The following is a 20,179-nucleotide window of genomic DNA, read 5'->3' on the forward strand; positions in this document are numbered from 1 at the left end:
CAAATCCTAGTTCAATTGAATTAGAACATCTCCATTCTATACGCAAAGCATTGATCCTGTGATGCTTGGTTGTCATAGTATGTAGCACAAGCTACTAAACAATGAACATATATTTGATCAGAGATGTAATGGATGGGCATATTATTGTCTGGATACTACTGAGTAGAGTGCATCTTTTAGCACTGTCATGGCAATAGTAGGCTTCACACAGTGCTCGCACATGCACAACTAAGATTCGTCGAACTGGTACCAAGACCCATACCGGTCGGCGGTTGGTATAGTTCGGTACCGATTCGAATCGGATGAAACCGGCCAGTTCCAGCCATATCCAATCAGATTTTGGCTCCTAGAGAGCCGAAATCGTTTTCCATTGGAATGGAAAACCAACCCGATCAGAGACCGAGCCAGTTCGGTTCTAGCTGAATCGACCGATTCAGCTCGATTCAACAATCTTTGTGCACAACACACAACCTAAGAGACCGGGCCGGCTCTATTCTAGTTGAATCAATCGGTTCAGCTCGATTCAACAATCTTTGTGCACAACACACAACCTAGCTGCTAATAACACTACTCTCTTAATATTTTGAATCCTGGACTACTCGTTGGAGCTACCAAAAATTGGAGAAAAATTTAACCCCACTTTTTCTGTTTTTGTTGGGCTAATTTAGCACATTTTTATTAAGAAGTATCTAGGCATTGCCATAGAAAGTCTGAGAACTTCTACCTATCCCAGATTTAAAAAAAAAGGAAAAAGGAGAACCTAGTCCTTTAGATAGTGTGTCAAACAATTTCAAGACTTTGTCTAGTTGCCAAGATATAAAAAGCCAACTCAAAAGAATTACTAGAAGTGTCTAAAACATAACCAGCTATGTCTCTGTTCTAACCAATCATGTCATTCGAAAATGAAAACTAATCACAGCAATTGAGACGATTATTATGTCATCTTCAGAAAACTGATTCTTTCAAACTTGGTGTAAAAGAGTTTGGATTGTGGCTGCTACTCTTGTATATCACTATTACTAAAATCATGATAACCATCATGCCGGCAAGCTAGCAACTCCTAGATAGTCCAATGATAATCTAAAATTTAGTTGCATAAACTGCAAGCAAGTTCAGAAAGTAACTTAGGTTTGCGTGCAAAAACAAATCCCTCAAAGAAAAATTGAAATAAGAAGTGCATAACAAGAATAGAAGCAAGTTTAGTTAGAGATTCTAATGCAGGTGCGGCATTCTAAACATAAGATTCCTACTACTATAGTCTAGGATGCAAATCATGCTGCACTCAACAGTAGTGAATTCATAGCCAACAAAACGAAGCCACACTTGCAGATCATAGCAATCCAGTGAACCACCATTCTCTCGATGCTTAATAACATGCAAAATACAGGTATATTTTCATCAAGTCCAATGTACCAGCGAATATGATCCCTTCTTGAAGCTTCCATTATCACAACAAATAATAACCAACAAGCTGTCAAAACAGACATGACAATTTCAGCTAAGCGGATAAATCCATCCAACGTTCCATCCTATCAAGGACTGCATTTTACTAGCCACAGGCACCATTAATAAACTAATCATAGCATAAGAAGGTGTTGAATTGAGTTTTCTATGCCACCATGTGAGAGGATTGCCTGCATTCACATTATTCTTCCATGCGGTCCTCCATTTGTGATTGAGAAACCTTTATTTTCATCTTTGGAAGAGTGAGGGAAGGATCCTCTTGGAGGGCAGCAGGTGCTTTGACCAAATGAATACTCTGCTCCAACTCCTTAGCTGCTGCCTGCTGCTCAATGGCTTTCTTGCCTTTCATCCTGTGAAAATTTCATAACATATTAGAATATGTACTGAAGAGTTATGGTATAAGCGAAAATGATTTCAATACATCCATCTTTTTGACAGTACACTAGATGTTGCAGAAGAAACCCACCTCATAGCATGGTGTCTAGCCTCTCTAGCCACTCTGATTTTGTCAATCTTCTTAATGGCCTTTAGTGTGCTCTCTGTAACATTCCGATCATATCTCTCAGGCCTGTTGCGTTTCCTCTCCAACTCAAAGGTCGAATCCTTGAGAAGAATGACAATCATTAGACATTGGATTTACTAAAACAGCTTAAGGGCCATGACAGGATGTATAGAGAAGATTAATGCTCCTGCCACATTTATTACCTGTGTCATATCCTTCCCATGCAATCGCCTGTATGCCTTTGTCCATTTCAACTTGCGAGGATTTCTCTTCATTTTAAAGTTCTTATGGCATTTGGATCGGCAAAATCGGAAGATCTGCAGAAAGATGCTAGTCAAAATACTATCATAGCCCCCAAAAAGAATGTACTAGGCAATAAGAATACCATGCTCATACATGCAAAAGTTTTTGACAAACCAACCACACCATCAACGTATGAAAACCCAAACATATAAAATATGGTTTATATTTGTGGTCAAGTGCAGCATACTGGCTTCGCCTATTTTTGGGTCATTGCTATGCTGACATTTTTATCTAAATCAGAATATATCCCTGTTAGAGTGCTAAAAAATCTTATATCTGCTTAATCTTCACATGATAAGCTACTTTAACTAACCTGTCAATTTTAATGTTACTTCCATGTCAGCAACTCCTCATTCAAATATACCGATCTAATTACAAACTGATGCCAAGCAGCTGCCTAGATGCCTCGCAATTGATACCCTTTTAATTCACCTTACTTAGCAAGTTTGGATACATATGCTACCCTATATCAAAATTTGTATTACACCAGATTACAGACATAATATATGTAGCATTGCTCATGATACAACACAGGAATCAAAAATTAATGATATTAAAATGATAGACTATAGTTAATTTGTCAGCACCACTATCTGATAAATGGAAATCCGATAGTTTACGGAAGAATATGTGCCTCAAAAGGGGAGGAATGCATTACGGTTAGATCAAGGCCGGGTTAAGGCCAGACTATCATAATTGATAGATTACATATATACGTATAGCAAGATGTAGTATACAATCACTAAATGATCCCCAAGCCAAAAACTTGCAATATCAAAAGTCTATCATATAAAATTAACTTAATAATGCATTCTGAAACCAGAAACCATGAAAATCTTTGTCCGGTATAATGATTTGTGAAGCATATTACATACAAGAACATAAAAAACTCCAATCTATAAAAACAACTTCTCTTTGGAACAAAGAGAGTTTAGAATATTATTACAGGAAATTATCAGAGATATAGGGCCTACCTTTGCATCATTGCGAACAAATTGAATACCATGCCCTGGATAGATGGTTGAGGAACAGAACCAACACTTCTCTAATCTCATTTTGTATTTGAGTCAAGTGTCAATTATATCCTGCAATAAGTTAGAACAAAATCATATATGAGACAAATTATTAAAAGTCATCATCTGATTCCATCATCGTCCAGTTACTACTGACCTTGATTATAAAATAGTGAGAAGGAAGTGCTATACAGGGTGATTACTATCATCAAACTTAGGCTATTAAAAGCCTGACTAATGTGAACAGGTACTCAAAATTTAACCAAAATAAGAACTAAGATGATCGAGTCAAAAATAGAGGAGAGAGATGAACTTCATTGATACCGTAAACCATAAAACGGCCAAAGAATAAAGTTAAGATTATTTTTTTGGGAAGGGGGGTGAGAAGGAGATGGTGAGGATACAACCAAGAACTCATTCATTCAAGTAATTGAAGAAGCAAGACAAGTAGCAGCAAAGATTTAGGAGCAAACACAATCAAAAAAAGCTAATTTCGTGAACTCAATCATAAAAGCATGTTTCCTAGAGATCATATTGTGGAAGGATCAAAACCTGATCTCCAAATGCATATTTCACATATAACAAAATCTGAACCCTAAATGCATACTTTATAAACGTTAATCTTGAGCTCCAAATATGTAATCATAAATATCAAGGTGCCTAATCTTTCGATAGAAGTTGGAATCAATACTGCTGGAATTGATCTTTGCCAATGTTTGGAGCATAAGAAAGGATATGTGAATCCTACAGTCGAAGATATGAGGTATGTGAGGGGAAGCAAGGGTTTTGGGATGAAAAGGAAGAGAATTTAGAGAGAAAGCAAGGATTTTAGGTGAGTAAGAAAGGAAATCATGAACAATCATGGATCCTGCATCAGTAAATCCATTTTATGAAATATTGTTTTCTGATAACAGGGTCCCCTGGTTTTTCATAGTAGTCAGATTATGTCATTAAAAATCATAACATGTCTTGTAAATTCCAACCAATTATCCTTTTAAAGTAAAACTCATTCTTTAATAATGTTTATTACATGTTTTAGTAAAACTATGCATCCAACAGTACCTTAGAGATTGCTAGAACATGTAGCCAGAAGAGAGACAAGGAGAAGAGGGGTTATTGTTTGGGGGGGGGGGGGGGGGGGGGGGGGGGGGGGGGGGGGGGGGGGGGGGGGGGGGGGGGGTTAACTATTGGACTTGCTGATTACAAATATGTATATGTTTCACTACCAATTGACTCTAGATGGCTAAATCTCCAACAAAGACTCGAATATTGGTTGATTAACTATATGAACACAAGACAGTTTGCCTTATAACAAGTAACTGAATTACAGTTTGGTTTGCATTAATGTTAAAAGTAAAGAATTCTCTAACCGATGTCAGACATATAGACAAACATCTGCATGTCTCTATTAGAATCCTGGTCTAGGGCAAAGAAATATTCTCCCACTATTTAAAACAACATGAATAAAACAGGCCCTTATGATATTTCTTGAGCCTAAGATCAACCCATTCAACCTCCTAACTATAGCATTATTCTCAGCATACTCAAGAAAAACAGCAATAAGATTGGATCTTGGCAGGACAAAAAGATGGACAGCAAAACACCAGTGCCTCTTCACTAAGTAAAAACTTTATCATTCTTTTTTTTTTGTTATATAACCAACAAAAAGAAGAAAAGAAAAGGTTATACAAGCATCACGTGTTAACTAATATAATGCAGCAACAAAGCTAAAACTTCAACCTACATTTGTCTATAATCTATACTGCAAGACCATGGTATGGTACATGCCCTTTTGATGTTACAGACATTTGCTCATACATAAAGATAACAATCAGTAAAGGCAAAAAAGACATATCAAAGTGAGCACATTCACATAGGAGCAATAAAATTCCCCTTCGTCATCAATGGACAAGCTCAACTGAATGCAAAATCCAATCTGAATTATACTGAACTAAGCAATCTAAAGAGTTGTACACCAAACTTCCTTCTATGTTCAAAAGTTACAATGGATATCATTTTCGAATCGATCCATTAAAATCCAGTGCCTATTCAAATTTGCAAACTATATTTGCTAAGATGAATTGCTAAAGACTAAGATTTAGAATTCGGAACTGATACATAACAGAAGCTGGTGATGAAAAGAAAAGACAAAATGGAAAGGGGAAAACAACGAGAAATTGAGATGCGGGTGATGAAAAGAAGAAAAGAGCGGCGGATTTGCCGGTCGGAACAAGAATTGGATAAAACAAACTGGCGGTGGGAACCGACTGAGCCTCCTATTTCTGCTTTCTTTTAACCGAGAAAGAATGGAACAGCGGAGGTTAGAGATGGGATGAGATCTCGGGAGGTGGATTTAGGTTTAGGGCACGGATTCGTCGTGGATGGAATCCGAGAGAGCGAGATGGAGGCTCGATGGCTGGTAATTAACCCGCCAGATCGGGGTTATGGGAGTACGTGTCGAGGGCGACGAGGGGTCCCCGTCCAGGTGGGGATAACGATCTACAAGAAGAAGCTAGGATAAACCCCACAGAGAATAGAAGAAGGGAGGAACTCTTACCTTGGTAGAGCAGAGGATCCGACCTCGCGTAGATGAGAGGGAAGGCGACGGGAGCCAAAGAAATCCCAGACCAGGTCCTCTTTATGAGCTCTTCCGTTCAACCTTGGTTCTCAGGACCCGTCGAGCCGCCGCGGTCGCCGTCGACGGGGAGGCGAAGAATCCGGAGGAGAGGAGAGGGGAAAGGGACACTGAGGGAGGGAGGGAATAGAGCTCAGGCGGCGCACAAATGACAAAACCTAACCCTAACTAAGGAGAAGTGAGAACTCGGTGGACCTCACGCTGAAATCGGGCCGAGGCGGAGAGTTGGCCAGCCTCGGCTTTGTGGGTTGTGTCCCTTATCTACCAGCCTAATAGTTAAATAAATTATATGATTTAGACGGATCAGACATCTAAAATCTGTATCCAACCTAATTAATAAATAGGTTAAACAGATCAATTTGTTTACGATCCAAATCTATTTAGACCAAACTCAAATCTATTTATGGTAGGTCGAACATGGATCGAATTGGCGGGTCGGATTATATTTTGCTATCCCTTTCTATGCTCATCAAATCTTCTTTAATTTTATTTTCTCTCTCTGTGTGTGTTTATAGCAATACGGTCGTTATTTCTCATCAAAATAAAAAATAAAACTAAAAATGAAAGCTAGCCACGTCAAAAAAAAAAAAAAAAAAAGCTTCTCTTTTTACTTCATTGATCTGTTGCTCTTGGATTGTTTTTCCCCTTACAGCTCTTGCTCTGTTGCTTTGTATTCCTCTCTTTATATTGATCTCTTTTATTGTTTTTTTTATTTTTATTTTTTGGTATGTCAAGATATTTTGTTCACGCGTATGAGTACAGCCAAAAGGCTCAACAAAAGATCCCTCAGAGCAGTCCATAAGTCATTAATCCATGGAATGGAAATATTATAATTAGCATTTAATTGCAACCTAGTCCACCAATCTGTTAGTTTCTCTATGGATGTGAGCAGCTCGAAAGAAAACAAACTGTTTTGTCAAGCCATGCATCCATTAAGAGAGGATGACGATTAGCTTCCAAATGGAGGGAAGCGTTGCAGAATCACCTTCAAGCCGCATCTTATTTGCTTACATTGTGTGTCGTACCTAATTGTTTCCCTCCCAAGATGCTCTTAGGTCAGTCATCGAAATAGCTGCATCATTATATAGGTTGTCCATAAAGCTGATCACAAGCTAGGTCGCTCGCCCAGAACAACCTGCCTTGCCCGAAATTTAGTATGCTTGAACACTAAAAATAGGCTCGTAGGACAAGCCAGGAAAAAAAATAGACCTGATTTAAAAATTAGACTGGGTTAGAAAAAATTAAAAAATGGCATGACCTAGCCCAAGATCATATATATATATATATATATATATATATATATATATATATATATATATATAAACTAATTATATATTATAATGAAATAATAATTAGAGTTCATTATGGGCCAAGCCTCAGGTTTAAACTATTTTCATTCTTAGTCGGGTTTCTAGTTAAATCTATTTAAAATTTGACATCCAGTTATGATCCACTCTAATAATAATATATTATATATCACTTTTTTTTTTTTTTTTTGCTGCTTTGGTGGGTTCTGTATACAAGACGTACGAATACACCCAATACTCATTCTTGGCTCGGAGGAATGGAGCGAGGGGTCGAGAAGAAATTGCAAGACCTCAATTTGTCATTTTCGGAGATTGTGGTCGCGAAGGTCCTTCGAATAGTGCGACGTTTCCCTTCAAAGGCACTGGCTTTCTTCCGGTGGGCGGGGCAGAGGCCGGGGTACAAGCACGGGTCGGTGGCGTACAACGCTATGGCTCGGGTTCTTGGAAGGGAGGATTCCATTGGAGAATTCTGGAGCTTGGTTCGGGAGATGAAGGGCGAAGGGCATGAGATGGATGTGGACACGTATGTAAAGCTCTCGAGGCGGTTTCAGAAGACTATGATGATGAGGGAAGCAGTGGAGCTCTATGAGCTCATGATGGATGGCCCCTACAAGCCGGCAATTCAGGACTGCGGTGTGCTTCTGAGGCGGATTGCTCGGAGTGGAATGCTGGACCTTGAGTTAGTTTTTAGAGTTGTGAGGAAGTATGAAGTTGCTGGGTATTCACTCTCGAAGGTCCTCTATGATGGGATTCATCGGTCGCTGACCAGCATTGGGAGGTTTGCCGAAGCTGAGGAGATCTTGAAGAGGATGAAGCTTGCAGGTTATGAACCGGATAGCATCACTTATAGCCATTTGGTCTATGGACTCTGCAAGGTTAAGAGATTGAATGAGGCTTGCAAGGTTTTGGACAACATGGAAGCTGATGGTTGCGTTCCCGACCTTATGACTTGGACTGCTTTGATTCAAGGGCATTGTTCGATAGGTGAGGTCGATGAGGCCTTAGAGTTATTGACAAAGATGATTGAAAGAAATTATGAAGCAGATGCTGATGTTCTGGATGTCTTGGTGAAAGGTTTGTGTAGTAAGAGAAGGGTGGATAGTGCCTACACTTTAGTTGTTGAAATGATGAACACCCATGTAAGGCCATGGCAGGCTACCTTTAAGTATTTGATCCAAGAACTACTGAGTGTAAGAATGCTTGAAGAGGCATTGAAGGTTCTCAATTCAATGAAGAGCCATAGGTTTCCTCCTTTCGCAGACCCTTTTCCTCCCTATATAGCCAAGTATGGGACAATTGAGGATGCTAGGGATTTTCTGAATGCATTAACAGTGAACAACTACCCGTCATCTATGACCTATTTACACGTCTTCAAGTCCTTCCTCCAAGAAGGCAGGTATTCTGAGGCTCAAGATTTACTTTCTAAATGCCCTCGCTATATCTGTGAGCATGGTGAGATCTCTAAGCTCTTCAGTTCTATTAAAGCTGGGAATGCTGCTTGAGTTTACTTGTCCAACAACTCATGAAGGCCTTGGGAATGCCAATTTTAGGCCTTGATGGATTGTCATTGTCATGCACGATGATATGATCAGACTAATGTTACAGTCTATCTTTACCTGGTATTTTTTTTGTGAATAGTGGATGAGTTTGTAGCTGTTTAAACTGTTTTTTATGCAAAATCCGGATACACTTTTCATACATTCTGCTGACCCTGAATAGTTGTTTGTGATAAGGCTTGATGATTATGGTTGTGGTTTATGTGATCATTCTATATGCATTATATAAAAAGCAAAATATGAATCTTTTTCTCCCAGGACTTGGAAAATAACCTTGCAACGAAAGTGATTCTTGACCTGGATTCCTATTAGCGTTGTGTTCGGAAAGAATCTACAGATGACAATGATCACAAATTGTGGTCAATAATTTTGGATTCTCTTTTATGCTCTAACTAGTCATTGGATTCTCTTTACGGCTCCAAGGAGTCATTGTGGAGATTTTTAGGCCTGAGAAAAAGGTCTAACATTGCACTTCTAGAAACTGCTTCTGCAAATGTATTATACATGATAGATTTTCAAAGTTATCGAGAGCCCCCTTTGCTTTATAATCTTTATGAAGCCCTAGGCTTAGTCGAGTTTTTTTTGTTTTCCCCAAAAGCATTAAATCATGTCTGCAGGCCCTCTTTATGTTCTTAAAACAAGTACTTGTAAACTGAAGATCTTTTAACATTCTAAAATGGAATAATGGAGAACTGTTATGAGCTGATGAGTCTCTCGAGTTCTTCTGCATGTGTACTCTAAATATGTATGATGGGAAGTCTGTATATTAAGTTATTAAATCAGTGTTTAAAAGGGTTGAGGTGAAAAACAAGGCTTCTATCACTCTTGATGAAGAGAAGAGTAAGCTTTCTGGTGCTGCTCATAAGCAGAGCCGGCCCGGGCCCTAGGCGACTGAGGCGGTCGCCTAAGGCCCCGGGCTAATGCAAGGCCCCCGGGAGGCTGACCAAAAGGAAGCAAAGGCCCCGATCTGGGGCTGGCTACGAGTCTTCTCCCTTGATGGAAAGGAGGTGGAGAGTTTCCTGGCCTGCAGAGGGGCAATTTGGGATGTTGGGGACAGTAGTTTTGTTTTGGGTAGGGAGAGCGAGAGAGAGAGAGGAGGGATTTGGTTGGCTTGATAGACGCCTGAAGCCACTCTTATCTTTCATCCCTTCTCTTTTTTGGTTTTGGTCTTGGTTTTCCTTCCCTCACATTACTCCTGATCCAGCTGGGCCATCCGGAAGAAAGATAGGGGGATTGGAGATGGACTTCTTCGAGGGTGGAGATTCTTTTAGTTTTCTCCTCTCGGTTTCTTCTCCCCTCTTGGGTGGTAGAGAGAGAAAAGGAGGGAGGGGGTTTAATGGCTGCTGTGCTGTGATGTTGCAGTTGCCGCTTGGGTACTTACTTGAAGGGAGATGGTGGGATGGGGTGAATTTCCCATAATGACCCTACTTTTTCTTAGAGAGGTTCCTTTATGGAAAAATTCTTTCCTTTACCTTGACTATGAAGTGCCATGGGATGACCTTTTCCTATTTGGCTCTTGCTTGACATGGTAAACAGTATTGCCAAGCATTATCTGAGTTATTTAATCAGTTTCATGGCCCTTCATTTAGTATAATTACTTTTATGTGCTTCCATTCAAGAATTATATTAAATAAAAAAGGCTTTTTGTCTATCTTTGTTAGATTTATGTATCTTGTTAAAATAGTGTACTTGATAGCTATCTATTTTTATATATTTTTTTTAAGTATTTTATATTTATTAAAAAAAATTATTAAAAAAAAGGCCTCGTCATTGGATTCGCCTTAGGCCCCAGAATGTATTGAGCCGCCCCTGCTCATAAGCCTCATGGTTTTTGTTCCCAAGTTCTTTAAAATCTAATATAATAATGTGAAATAAGATGGATAAAGGTTTTGGGGCTTGTGTTTGGACTTATTCCCGTGCGTGTAGGAGGTCTTTTTTTAGCGTTGGGTTTGTTATCAAGGCAAGGGGAGTGTGCTTTTTCGCGTGTTCCTTAACTTTGAAATTTGGTAAATATCACATATTCCATCTAACAAATATACATTAGTAATGTTTTTAACCATGATAAGATTTAGAACCTGAGTTCATCCACATTATCATTGGAAATATTGTGAAAGTCCATCTCTTTTGAAGCACTAGTTATAGAACTGATGGAAGAGTAATGTGCATACATCCTATGAAATGTATCTTAAAATGTAGGATGTGGCATGTGCTACATATGATCTTTGAGTTTTTTACTATAAGAGTGCCAAAAAGAAAAGTGCAATATGTTGTTGGAAAATGCAAAATCTTGAGTGGAACAAAGGCAAGACATTGACAAACCTGACCCTCTAGTTCCTTTTCCAGGATAGATGTGTTTAGGCATAGATAAAAGCACGATTTACAATCCTCATGGTTGTGGATTGTCTCAGTAATAGGCATATTTCTACCTAGTATCCCATCCTTATATTGCATCAACGTTGCCCATTTGTTTGTAGATGGTATTTTAACTGTATGGTTTGCCATGATATACAGTGAGTGGTTGCCAAACAATTTTCACCAAGGTCTGTCGTACCACCTCATACCGCTCGGGACGGAACGTACCATATCATACCGAGAGAAAATCGGTATGAAATATACTTTTAAGTTAGTACAAGCCACGTGCCGCTCGTACCAAGGCGTGTACCGATCCATATCGAGGTGTACCAAGATAAAAATTGAGAAAAATGATTAGAAAACTATTTTGGTACAGTGGTGTATCATACCATGCCGTACCGTACCAAATTGATAAGGTACCGATACAATATCCATTACTGGAATTGCTGACCTTGGTTATCAGCAATCAATTTTGGAAGGAGTTCTTTTTTCAGGGTGCAAAGTTGAATATGAGTACGAGGCACCGTTCTCTGAGAAATGACGAAATTGAGGTCTTCATCTGATGCTCGGAAAATTAACTATGATGCTTAATTAGTTCTAGCAAAAGAAATGGGTACATTAGCTTCTTTTAATTGAATGATGGCTCAATAGCATCTATCAATTAGCTACAAAAGATCATTTCATTCAAGAAAGCATATCAACCTGCACACCTTTCATCCCTCATCAATATTACTCCCATGGATTTTTGGTTGTACCCCACATGGATCAAGCTTTGTGCATGCTACAACTCAATGACAACTTTAATTGTTGTTCAGGCCAAAATCGAATAGCGTGCGGGACAAATATTGGACTAAAGGTGAGCTTGAAGAGTATAGTTAGGCTTTTCATCATCTTGATTCTTGTAAACAACTATCCATTAACATTCATCCTCTTAAAAACTATTATGTTAGTTTAGTGGAGAATATGGTGTTGTTGCTTATTGGCTTGAACTTCTCATCGGTGTTCATGGTACATCCAATTTTCTGTTCTCGCACATAAAGAATAAACTGGGTGATCATTTGTTCCTCTCGATGCCACTTGCAGGGATTTCTTCTAGTGAAAAAAGCTGAATTTTTACCATATACCATTGCGGACTGGAGGTTCCTTAGGTGGAATATCTAGGTGTTAATTGAGGTTGTAACAACCCAGGACCTCACCCAAAAGGACTAGTTGAAAGGTATTATTTAGGTTCCTTGATTCTGTATAAGTATTCAAGATCTACCCAGCGAATAACCAATATGGGACTAAACACATGCCCGCATGGGTCCTTATATACTCCCCCTATTCAAGCCATGTTGTTCTCGTGAGGCTAAGGTTTCGAATCCATTCAAATCTAATCACAAGCACCATGATCGGCCCATGGTCAGTCTCAAAGAATCCGTGCTGCAGTGTTCCATAGTCCACATAGATTATGGATCAGGTCCGTTCTGATACCATTTGTAACAACCCAGAGCCTCACCCAAAAAGGCTAGCCGGAAGGTATTATTTAGATTCTTTAATTCTGTATAAGCACCCAAGATCTATCCAGCGAATAACCGATGTAGGACTAAACACATGCCTGCACGGGTCCTTACAGAGGTCATTGTTTAATGGGCCAATTTACAATTCAAGCTGTAAAATGGGAACCTTATCAGGTAATACATGAGAAGTTTATGGAGTGCACTTTTAGCTAGCTTTAAAGGCATAATTGAGAATGAAGATGCAGAAATTATACAATGTTTTTCTAGCTTTCCATACTTTGGTGTTTGGGCTTGTTTTCCTGGAAGGAGCTCGTCAGAGTAAACAGACCATTTCCACAACAGCAATATATGAAAATGTTGTGAATGAATTGATTGAAAATCTTGGCTTGGCTTTAGAGAAATACCATGTGAAATGTTATGTGATCCATCAAAAAAGAAATTAACGAATGCTACGAGCTTTAACATTATCCAAATCATGTTATATGTGTTGGTAATTTGGTTCCTTTTTTTCATGTCATCAGCAAAACCTGCAACAAAATGATGGATGACTACGGCTAAGACTAACCATGACAAGTTATTGCAGCTATTTGTAAAAGATAAAGCAGCAGGATCAATTGTTAGAACTTGAAACTGCAGAGAAGAGAGCATGCTGATGGGCTAGGTCAGAAAGTGTAGACCTTATGGACAACATTGACAATATTGATCATATGATGTCTCAAAATGAACTTATTCTGGAGGAATTTAATAATACAATCAATGATACCACTCAACCAGCAATTTCATTTGAAGGAGAATCCCAAGCACCTTCCTTATCTGCAATATCATCAAAAGACAAGAAAAGAAACGGTTTAAGATTTGATGAAGAGTATGAAGTAATAAAGAAGGCAATTTATGATGTTGCTGCTGCAATCGAGGGTGGTCGAGATTCAAAAGGTGAAGGTTTTTGTTCATTTAGTGAAAATTGGACTTTGTCTGCAAGTATAAGGCTTGACCTTTTGAATGTACATGGGCAGGGAAGGCCAAGAAGAGAAAGAATAGAAGATAGAAGTGTCTCAAAGAACAGAGCTGGATATACCATCTTGTATACGAAATGTTAGGCAGGTGAAGTTAGTAGTGCATATTAAAGCCAGTATTCTGATGAGGTGTAGTATAATGTCCATAAGCCCAATGTTGTTATTTTGCTTGAGACTTATCTTACTAGAGAATTCGTTTGGGAGTTCTCAGATCAATTGGTGATGATTAGAAATTCAGTATCATTCTTGAGGAAGGTTCCTCTGGCAAGATTCTAGCTCTTTGGGACTCCACAACTTGGGGATGGTTATTGTTGTTTATGTCTCTTAGTCTGTGATTTGTGTAACAGTTGCTAATTTATCTTCTTTGGCTTGTCTGTTTTGAGGTTTTTATGCAAGCACAGGGATGGATGATCAAAGCCTGCCATATGGAGTGACATGATCAAATCTTAGGTGGTTGATTCATCGCTTTCATGCCTGTGGATATGAATGTTATATGTATTGCAGAAAAGAGAAGAGAGTGACCTTTTTTATCTGGATCATAACACGGTATGGGTTCAAGGGTTTATTTCCTTCCGAATGGATTATTTGATACAGGTTCTTATACAGGATCAAGGAATTCAAATAATAACTTCCGGCTAGCCATTTTGGGTGAGATCCTGGGTTGTTACAACAGCTTTGCAGAGTTAGTAAAATGGATGTCCTTGAGTTTGTTAACCATTATTAACAGAGCAGCAGCTGCTTGCAGCATACCTGGTGAGAATACTCTTGATTGAACCAATTGGGCAAGCCTTCTTGCTATAGAAATTGGCAAGAGGTTAGAGTAAGCCATTACCTGGAGACACATTGAACATGAGGAAATACTTTAGAAGACGGGTGAGAAAGAAACTAGACCAGGTGATCTACTGGTAGCCTCGTTGCCGGGCAATTGATAAAATCTCATTGGACAGTGCAAAAGGGGTTGCTTCATGGTTGTTGAGAATTTAAAATGGAGGCATGGTGAGAGGAGAATTTTTGTTTGGAATATGAGCATCCTGTCTGCAATCTGAGTACTAGTATGACTCGGTTTTGAAACAGTGTAATGGGGGTTTATCCTTGCTTAAACATGGGTAATCCTGACTATCTGGTCAAATCAGGGATAATGGGCTAAATTCTATAATGTAAGTTTCTAGTATTAGCTATGCCTAGGTGATGTAAGCCCATTTAATTTTTGTTTGATCCAAATATAATCCTTATTCATAATTTAAATAGTATTTATATTTAAAACGTGTGGTGCAATTTTTATACAAATCATATTTTATGTTAAATATTAGGAAAAAGATTTAAAAATTTTAAATTCAATGATGCATCCTTCAAACTGAAAATTCATATTGTTAAAAATAATTTTACACTACAAAAGAATATTTAGAAACCAAAGTTCACATCATTTAGTAGCTTCTAACCTTTGCATTTAGTTGATAAAACAAAAGAACAATATCAATTACATTAAGTATGCTAAATTACAAGATAGGATACATGTTGATAATCTACTTTATTGATTATAATATACATATCTTTGAATATAGATATATTTTGTATCATGCTGCTAAAAATATTTATTTTTGTACCCACATGATGCTTAGATTAGAAAGTACTAAAATATACTATGAATTTTGAATTCCAGTCATTTTGCATCAAGATGTGATCTAACTATATTACTTTACTATTATGGTAATATAATATTTTATATTATTATAATATATAACATAGTGATATTTTAAATAAAATTAAATATTAACATAATATTATATTACGAGGTTCATGGTTTAATTCTTTTATTAGGTTTACATATATAAGATCATTCCATGAATTGTGAATTATAACCATGTTGTTGCCCTGAATTCATCTTATTTGTTGGAAAGAAATGAACAATTAGTCAAGGTAGGAATAATATGCTGTCGTTGGAACCGATCTAACCTAATGTTGAGTTAGTGGTAGGCTGGAGTTATGGCTCATGCACCGGCTCTCTTTTGGCTCCATCTGTTCGTTCCTGCTTTTCTCGAATCTTATCACTCGAAGTGAAACTTTCTTAATCAACTTAGAGAGAATTAGAGAGACCGATAAGATCACTGCAGACCTCTATGGCCATACGTTGGTAGATTTGAGTGGCAGAAAAATAATTTTGGATGGCACTCCGACGCTGACTCCAATCTGAAACCTCCAAATGTCGAGCCAGATGTTGAATTTTTAGTGACCGATTCATCTCATCAGCATAGATTGATTTTAATGTATATGAGATGCAAATATCTTGCCAATGTTTTCAATGGGTCTAATTTTATAATTAAAGCATTTACTAGTTTGAGAGTTGCACAACTTTTCACAATTAAGATTTCTTCTCTACCCACTCAAATCTCATTGATATAGTTTAAGCTAATTATTCTCCAGATTATGCCTTTTCTTTTACCTGCTAGAAGAGTGAGAATGAGTCTTGCTGATAATATATCATTGTCCAAACTACTATAATTAACATGCCCTATGTAGTTTCAGATCATATTGTGATTCTAGTTCTCCAGTAGATGGGGACAGTTTTTAGCCTTCTCTTTCTTGTGAGTTTTAGTTGCTTATGTCATCCTCTGTTATCTAACAATAATAGAGGTGTACATTTCTCATCTTATATTATGTTTGTAGAGCTGTATTTAGAAGTAAATGATATTTGCACAAAATGAAGGTTTATTTTTGAACTGTGACCATTCTAAACATTTTTGGCAATAAAAAAAAGTGATGCGCTATATTTGTCTGGAGGCATAGACTTATCTAAAGTTTGTCACATCTAAGGATTTAGAGTCAGAAGTCATGCTGGTCTTCTTTAATGTTTATGATGACTCAGGAGCTTTTATTTGGATTAAACTATTCTATCGTTATTGGTATAACATATTTGACTTCCACTGGCAATGCTTAACTCTTTTTTGCAATAACAAAACACCATGTACTACATGCTATGTTCATCTAAAGATTTGCTATATTTTGTGAACTTCAAGTTGAAAATGAAGTTGGCCTTCTTAGTGCTTATGACACTGGAATTCTTATGCAGGTCAAAGTTATGGGCGGATGCCTTCTTTCCCATTATATTCACTAGCCCTTCTTTGGATATCTATTGTTTTATGATATAATCCCATAAAATCTATCAGGTTTTAATTGCTTCATGTAAACTATGGAAAGCAGAGATTTTTTCCAGGTTCTCATTGCTACATTTTCTATCAAACTTAACCTTAGTTCGAATGCAATTATCAATTATAGTTGGTCCAGCTTTTTATATTTTTCTTGAATACAACTGCCAAAGGAATGGCCTTTTATTTTATACTTTATAGTATCCACGCATGCATGCATATTCTTCTTGCACATTTGCATCTCATGTGAATGCTCGTCTCGTTCTCCTGCACTTGCATCTGATTAGGAAATTATGGACATGCTCATGCATAAGCATGTTTTAGGTAATAAAATCTTATTGCTCTTCGAATGGCCTTTTTACATTGAACAGCATATGATTGTCTTTCCTCCATATAGAAGGGAATAACCAATTATGTTCCCGGTGATCTGACGGTCCTGGGAGGACGAACTAGGGATAGTCCTAACTTTTGGCATCTTGTGCCCAAAGTGGCTGCTCCAGGACTTGAACCTTATGTCATTACATTTGTCAACCCAAGCTTTTTACCATTGCACGAAGCAATGACCCCTTCGTTTTTTCCTCCACATCTAATTGTAATTTCTTTTGCAGCCCATCCATTTGTAATTTCCATTCTGACATTTTGGATGTCCCGTGGGAATTGATCCTTGGAAGAAACTATGGTAATACTGTGGTTTGCTATGTCCTTGGAGCTGAAAACATGCCTATCCATCCCGCTTTAAGAATTAGTATTACTGATCCTTGTAGTGCAACATGTTATTAAGTCATGGTTTTTATGGTGATAAATTTTATCCCCAAATGCATCTCTATCATTTCGTTCCTAGATTCAACTTGACAGATTGATCTAATGCTATGTTCTGTGAGAACCATCTCCTCCATTATATCTTGTGATAAACCATGGCATGTCATGGAACCCTACACTGCCATTTTCACATGTCATTCATTTTTCACAGGGGAATATTCAGTTGATGATGCATGGAATTTTCAAGAATTGCAAGAACAGATTACAAAGGGATATCTCTAAGAGCTGCACAATCTGTTCCCTCCTAAGTTTACTCCAGTAAGTTTACTCCAGTAAGAATAAATTGAAGAATGAAGTGCTTCCCACCCATGGATTTTCCAGTCTTGTTACTAATTATGTTTAAATTCTTGCTTTCTTTTGCATCAAATTAAATTGGCAAGCACTTCTCTTTCGTCTAGGTTTCTTTAAGTTGCTGAGAGAACGATTTCAATATCCAGTCAGTTATTAGTGAGTTAATTGTAAGTTTTCTACATAGCCTTCACTTTGGCTGCATTTGCTTGGAAGTTTAAATTGTCATTTATATTGGGACACCATTACTGGCAAGCTATAGAGGAGATATCCACTGAAAATAGTAAATTTTGTGATCCAATAATGTAGAGATTCCAGGGTTCTTTAGCGGTGGGCGAGGCATATCACAGTTGCTAAAAGATTATGCTTCTATTTTTCATGAATGTGTAAAATTATGGACATCTAATTGGATGCCTATTGAATTTGTTGTTGTATGTATCTTGTGTTGTTTATTCAAATAGCAATAATTTAGTTAATTCCCTGACTTGTCCATATAGCACCGTATCTTAAATGGCTGAGAACCATGCCCATAATTTCATCGCAGCAAACATGTTTGCAGCATTTTTTCACATGGCCTCTGCCTCAAAAATCATGTATGTTAAATGATGTGTTAGGAATATAAGATGAAGACTGAAGAGAACTGTTGAATGTACATAGCATGTGCATTGTATTCCATTTTGCTGCCATGACATTCTGGTTTTGCATAGTAGTTCCTCTTCAGCTACTAATACAACATCTGACTCTTTTGTTCATATCGATCATTTTAGGAATGCAGATGGGGCACAGAAACAACAGATACAAGGGTGAAGCTCTGAAACACCAATTCCAAATTTTCAGTTTTGTGATGAACTATTTTCACTTGGCAGGCAAAATTCATGATGCTCTGAATACTATTATTATTATTATTATTATATTATATTATTGAATCTTAAATTTATCTTTGTTAAAAGGAAAAATGTTAAAAGTTTAGCATATTGAAGTTTAGAAGACAGAATTGCAAACTGCAATGGTGGGCAGTAACCACTCTAATGAATTACAACTGCAAAGGGAAATGCCTGTATTCAGTGATAATGACCTAATGATCAAGGCCTAGTCAATGAGAGGGTTTTTCTTTTTGCCTTAATGAAAATTTCACAATTTTCAGGTGATTAAAATGGAAAAATAAATTGAAAGCTAAAACTTAGATCACCCCAAGCAAATAGATCCACTTTCATGGAATCCAAATTATGCATCTAATGTTGCATGATTGTATTACATAAAACCCAACTCAAACTTCCAAACTAACATTGCCTCCTGATTCTAAGAAAAAAGTATGAGAGAGCTTTGTTCTACAAGTTGACGTGATGTCAACAAACTCAGGTTCCAATCCTCATATTCCTATACCACCTTAAACTATCTTGTACTTGGCTTCCTTATTAAACACTGTGGGGCTTTGCCCTTCCCTTTTCATGTAGAGAGGAAAAAGAGATCATCGTCAACTAAACAATTCCATGGCAATGAGTCCTGAAGGAAGCGATGAAACCAAGCCAGCTACAAAAATGGAGTCCATTGCAATGCTCAATTCTCCTTCAGATAGAACATCTAGTGCAGATACAAGAAGGAATTTGCCCTCTTCAAATTTAAACCAACAATGCTTTCAGTAAGCTGGGATAACAGAAGGGAACAATGAGGTCATTGTTCTGAGAAAAAATCTCAGATTAAGCATGTAATGTAAAGCCACGAAACTAGTTTAGGCCAAAGACCAAAGTATTTTGAGTGCCAATACTGCAATAGCTTCGCACACTCAGCAGAACAAAGGGTGGAGGATCTAGAAAGAGAGGATTGGAGAAAATTCAGATTATGTTAAATAATAATTTTTTTTAAAAAAAGATCAAAAAATAGGATGAGATATATTATATTTTCATTTCTACAATAGAAGAAAATTGATTATTTAATAAAAGCATTGATCATTGAAAAAAGATTGCTAAACATACACGTGCGACGCAAGCGGTATGTTGCAGTTCATACATCTCCGTAAGTTCATACCAAAAAATCAAAGATCATTTTCGATTATGCGGGCCAAATCCTAGTTCAATTGAATTAGACATCTCCATTCTATGCACAAAGCATTGATCTTGTGATGCTTGGTTGTCATGTATGTAGCACAAGCTACTAAAACAATGAAGAACATATACTTGATCCGAGATGTCATGGATGGGCATATTATTGTCTGGATACTACTGAGTAGGAGTGCATCTTTTAGAATGGTCATGGAAATAGTAAGCTTCATAACAGTGCTCGCACGT

The 20,179-nt window shown here is 37.6% G+C and overlaps 2 protein-coding genes and 1 long non-coding RNA gene across 3 annotated transcripts; 2 read left to right on the top strand and 1 right to left on the bottom strand.

Moving 5' to 3' along the window:
* Nucleotides 1-1,339: 1,339 nt before the first annotated feature.
* On the bottom strand, nucleotides 1,340-6,168 carry LOC103699750 (probable ribosome biogenesis protein RLP24). Its single transcript, XM_039130940.1, has 5 exons — nucleotides 5,840-6,168; nucleotides 3,244-3,354; nucleotides 2,170-2,283; nucleotides 1,931-2,067; nucleotides 1,340-1,814 (listed from the first exon to the last, which is right to left on the bottom strand). Exons 2-5 carry the CDS (start codon nucleotides 3,322-3,324, stop codon nucleotides 1,646-1,648), a joined length of 501 nt encoding a protein of 166 aa, XP_038986868.1. The 5' UTR covers nucleotides 3,325-3,354; nucleotides 5,840-6,168; the 3' UTR covers nucleotides 1,340-1,645.
* A 1,313-nt stretch (nucleotides 6,169-7,481) lies between these two features.
* Nucleotides 7,482-8,924, top strand: LOC120112237 (pentatricopeptide repeat-containing protein At3g48250, chloroplastic-like). Its single transcript, XM_039131104.1, has one exon. It carries the CDS (start codon nucleotides 7,482-7,484, stop codon nucleotides 8,724-8,726), a length of 1,245 nt encoding a protein of 414 aa, XP_038987032.1. The 3' UTR covers nucleotides 8,727-8,924.
* Nucleotides 8,925-17,719: 8,795 nt separating this feature from the next.
* Nucleotides 17,720-18,717, top strand: LOC120112184. Its single transcript, XR_005513695.1, has 3 exons — nucleotides 17,720-17,864; nucleotides 18,005-18,064; nucleotides 18,662-18,717. It is a non-coding gene; the product is annotated as an uncharacterized LOC120112184 (long non-coding RNA).
* The last annotated feature ends 1,462 nt before the right edge of the window (nucleotides 18,718-20,179 follow it).

This window comes from Phoenix dactylifera, chromosome 10 (genome assembly GCF_009389715.1).
Source record: "Phoenix dactylifera cultivar Barhee BC4 chromosome 10, palm_55x_up_171113_PBpolish2nd_filt_p, whole genome shotgun sequence".
Lineage (NCBI taxonomy): Eukaryota > Viridiplantae > Streptophyta > Magnoliopsida > Arecales > Arecaceae > Phoenix > Phoenix dactylifera.